The 2,963-nt window shown below is 40.7% G+C and overlaps 1 protein-coding gene across 1 annotated transcript; it reads left to right on the top strand.

Moving 5' to 3' along the window:
* Positions 1-279: 279 nt before the first annotated feature.
* LOC121266127 (protein NUCLEAR FUSION DEFECTIVE 4-like) lies at positions 280-2,535 on the top strand. Its single transcript, XM_041169861.1, is given in 2 exon segments — positions 280-2,163; positions 2,166-2,535. Coding segments are annotated over 2 exon segments (1,758 nt in total). The 5' UTR covers positions 280-536; the 3' UTR covers positions 2,297-2,535.
* The last annotated feature ends 428 nt before the right edge of the window (positions 2,536-2,963 follow it).

Genomic DNA, 2,963 nt, shown 5'->3' with positions numbered 1-2,963 from the left:
TTGTTTTTTTTTAATCTAGCATACTTCAGAGGGTTGAATTTCTTGAACTTTCATAATGTAGCCAGTGAATTTCAAATTGATATTTTCGGACAGCAACCACACAGCCATGATTCGATTAGTTTGGAATCATTGATGTGGTCCAAACACACCCGTGGTTCCTTTTTTTACGCTCTTTTCTTCTTCTTTGTTTTTTACTTTTGTTTGTCGTTTTTGAACTTCTATCATTAAGAAAATAGAAGTTACTGGATATGATTAGTAGTGCCTGTCATTTTACCTGGCATGCATGGAACTCTGCTTTCAAAAATTCGAATCCCACTTTCTCTGAAACCCCACCTTTCATCCCCGACATCTAATTGAAGGACTGCAACTCAACTTATGTCTGTTACTCTTGACTAAGTTCCATTTTACACATTGTTTCTTTCTTTTCCCCCTTATGTATGTTAAATTTGCACGAACTCTTAGACACCCATGTCATGTCTAGGTCCGAATAATGCTGTGTCTCTTAGACTAACTGATCAGGATAGAAATACAGAAAGATGCGGGTGACCGAATCCGGTGGTGGCTGGAGAGAAATGAAGGGGTTTGGGTTGCAGGTGTTACTAGGGCGATGGTTCATGATCTTTGCGTCTTTATTAATTATGGCCGTCTCCGGCTCAACGTACATTTTCGGCCTATACTCCAGCGGCATCAAATCAGCCTTGGGCTATGACCAAACAACGCTAAATTTGCTCAGCTTCTTCAAAGACATGGGTGGCAACCTCGGAGTCCCATCCGGGCTTATCAACGAGATCGCGCCGCCATGGGTGGTTCTCTTAATCGGGGCGATTATGAATTTCTTCGGTTACTTCATGATATGGCTCGCTGTTACTGGCCGTATTTCCAAACCCAAGGTATGGCAAATGTGTCTGTATATTTGCATCGGCGCAAACTCGCAGTCATTTTCCAATACTGGAGCTCTAGTCACGGCTGTCAAGAACTTCCCAGAAAGCCGAGGCAGCGTTCTAGGGCTTTTGAAGGGACTTGTTGGTCTAAGCGGAGCTATTACGACTCAGATTTACCATGCTCTCTATGGGGACAAATCACAGTCTCTGATTTTCCTAATTGCTTGGCTTCCATCAGCTGTTTCTTTGGTGTTTCTTCGAACAATTCGAATAATGAAGATTGTTCGGCAATCAAACGAGCTCCAAGTTTTCTACAAGCTCCTGTATATGTCACTTGGCCTCGCCGGTTTTCTCATGTTTTTGATTATCATACAAAACAGGCTCAGGTTTACCGAGCTTGAATATATTGGAAGTGCTTGTGTTGTTCTATTCTTACTATTTCTTCCCCTTACAATTGTTATAAGAGAAGAATTCAGCCTATGGAAGAGAAAGGGGAACGCTCTAAATGACGCCACCCAGGTCAAAGTAGCAACTCAAAATCCACCAGCTTCGGAGCAGCAGGAGGAACCATCATTGTCACATGGCGAAGCTCCTCCCGGTCACCGGAAGGCGGATTCGTGCATGAACAACATATTCAAGCCGCCAGACAGAGGTGACGACTACACCATACTGCAAGCACTTTTCAGCATCGACATGCTAATTCTGTTCATCGCCACGACGTGCGGCTTCGGCGGAACATTGACAGCCATTGACAACTTAGGTCAGATTGGAAAGTCGTTAGGCTATCCAACTCGCAGCATCAGCACCTTCGTGTCCCTCGTGAGCATTTGGAATTACCTCGGACGAGCCATGTCCGGCTTTGTTTCCGAAATCTTATTAGTCAAATACAAATTTCCTCGTCCCCTACTGCTCACTTGTGTCCTCCTTTTGTCTTGTGTCGGCCATCTACTAATTGCATTTGCTCTCCCAAACTCACTTTACGTTGCCTCAGTGATTATTGGATTCAGCTTTGGAGCGCAATGGCCATTAGTATTCGCCATTATATCTGAGATCTTTGGCCTCAAATATTACTCCACCTTGTATAATTTTGGTACTGTTGCAAGCCCAGTTGGGTCTTACATTCTCAATGTCCGAGTGGCCGGTTTTTTATATGATAAAGAAGCTTCGAAGCAGATGGAAGCCTTGGGCGTGAGAAGGAAGGCTGGGCAGGAGTTGACATGCACAGGCCAACAATGTTATAGAATGGCGTTCATTATAATCACGGCAGCAACGTTGGTCGGGTTCCTGTTTCTATTGTTTTGGTGCTTCGGACGAGGAAATTTTACAAAGGTGATATCTACAAGAAGTTCAGAGAGGAAGCAAAGGCTGCAGAAAGGGATATGGCTTCCACGGAAATGCAGGGATCCGGCCATTGAGAGAAAACGAAGCTGAAGCCAGTTTTTTTGCCCTAGGATCGATCGATGCTGGCTCCTACCTTGGAATAAAGGCTGTGTGTTTGATTGCATTTGATGGACAATATTGCTCAGTTATTGAAAATTAATTAATTTTTTAGGCTTTTGGAATTAAGATTGTTGGGAGTATTGGCATCGCCGCTCTAAATTAGTTTTGCCTACATCTTGGGGCAGGGAATCATTGAGGTTACTTTTTATTTTAATTCAGGGAAAGCTTTCCAAATACTACTCTCCACCTTCAAATATCTATCCTTATCTGTGCTCTGATTTTATATACTTTTTCATTATTCATTCTTTATCTGTCTCTATTAATCCTGTTTGGAAAGGCCTTTTTTTTTTTTTTTTTTTTTTTTTTTTTTTTTTTTTTTTTTTTAAAGTAGTGGTTTTCCAACGATTATACATTAATTAGAGTATTTTGGTCTAACCAAAACCAAGTCTAAAATTTGCTTAAAAATTAAGGTTTTAGCTAAAGCTGAAGCCATTAAAGAAACTAGTCTATATTAGACTAGTTATCTTAAAGTCAAAATAATAATATAATATTATATATTTTAATAATAATTTTTTTTCTATTACCTAATGTTTATTATATTTTTACCGTGCAAAAGGGAAATATAATTCCTCACAAATTCAT

This window comes from Juglans microcarpa x Juglans regia, chromosome 5D (genome assembly GCF_004785595.1).
Source record: "Juglans microcarpa x Juglans regia isolate MS1-56 chromosome 5D, Jm3101_v1.0, whole genome shotgun sequence".
Taxonomy (NCBI): domain Eukaryota; kingdom Viridiplantae; phylum Streptophyta; class Magnoliopsida; order Fagales; family Juglandaceae; genus Juglans; species Juglans microcarpa x Juglans regia.
Note: the sequence above shows the minus strand (reverse complement) of the source record. Positions and strands in the feature narration are given on the sequence as shown.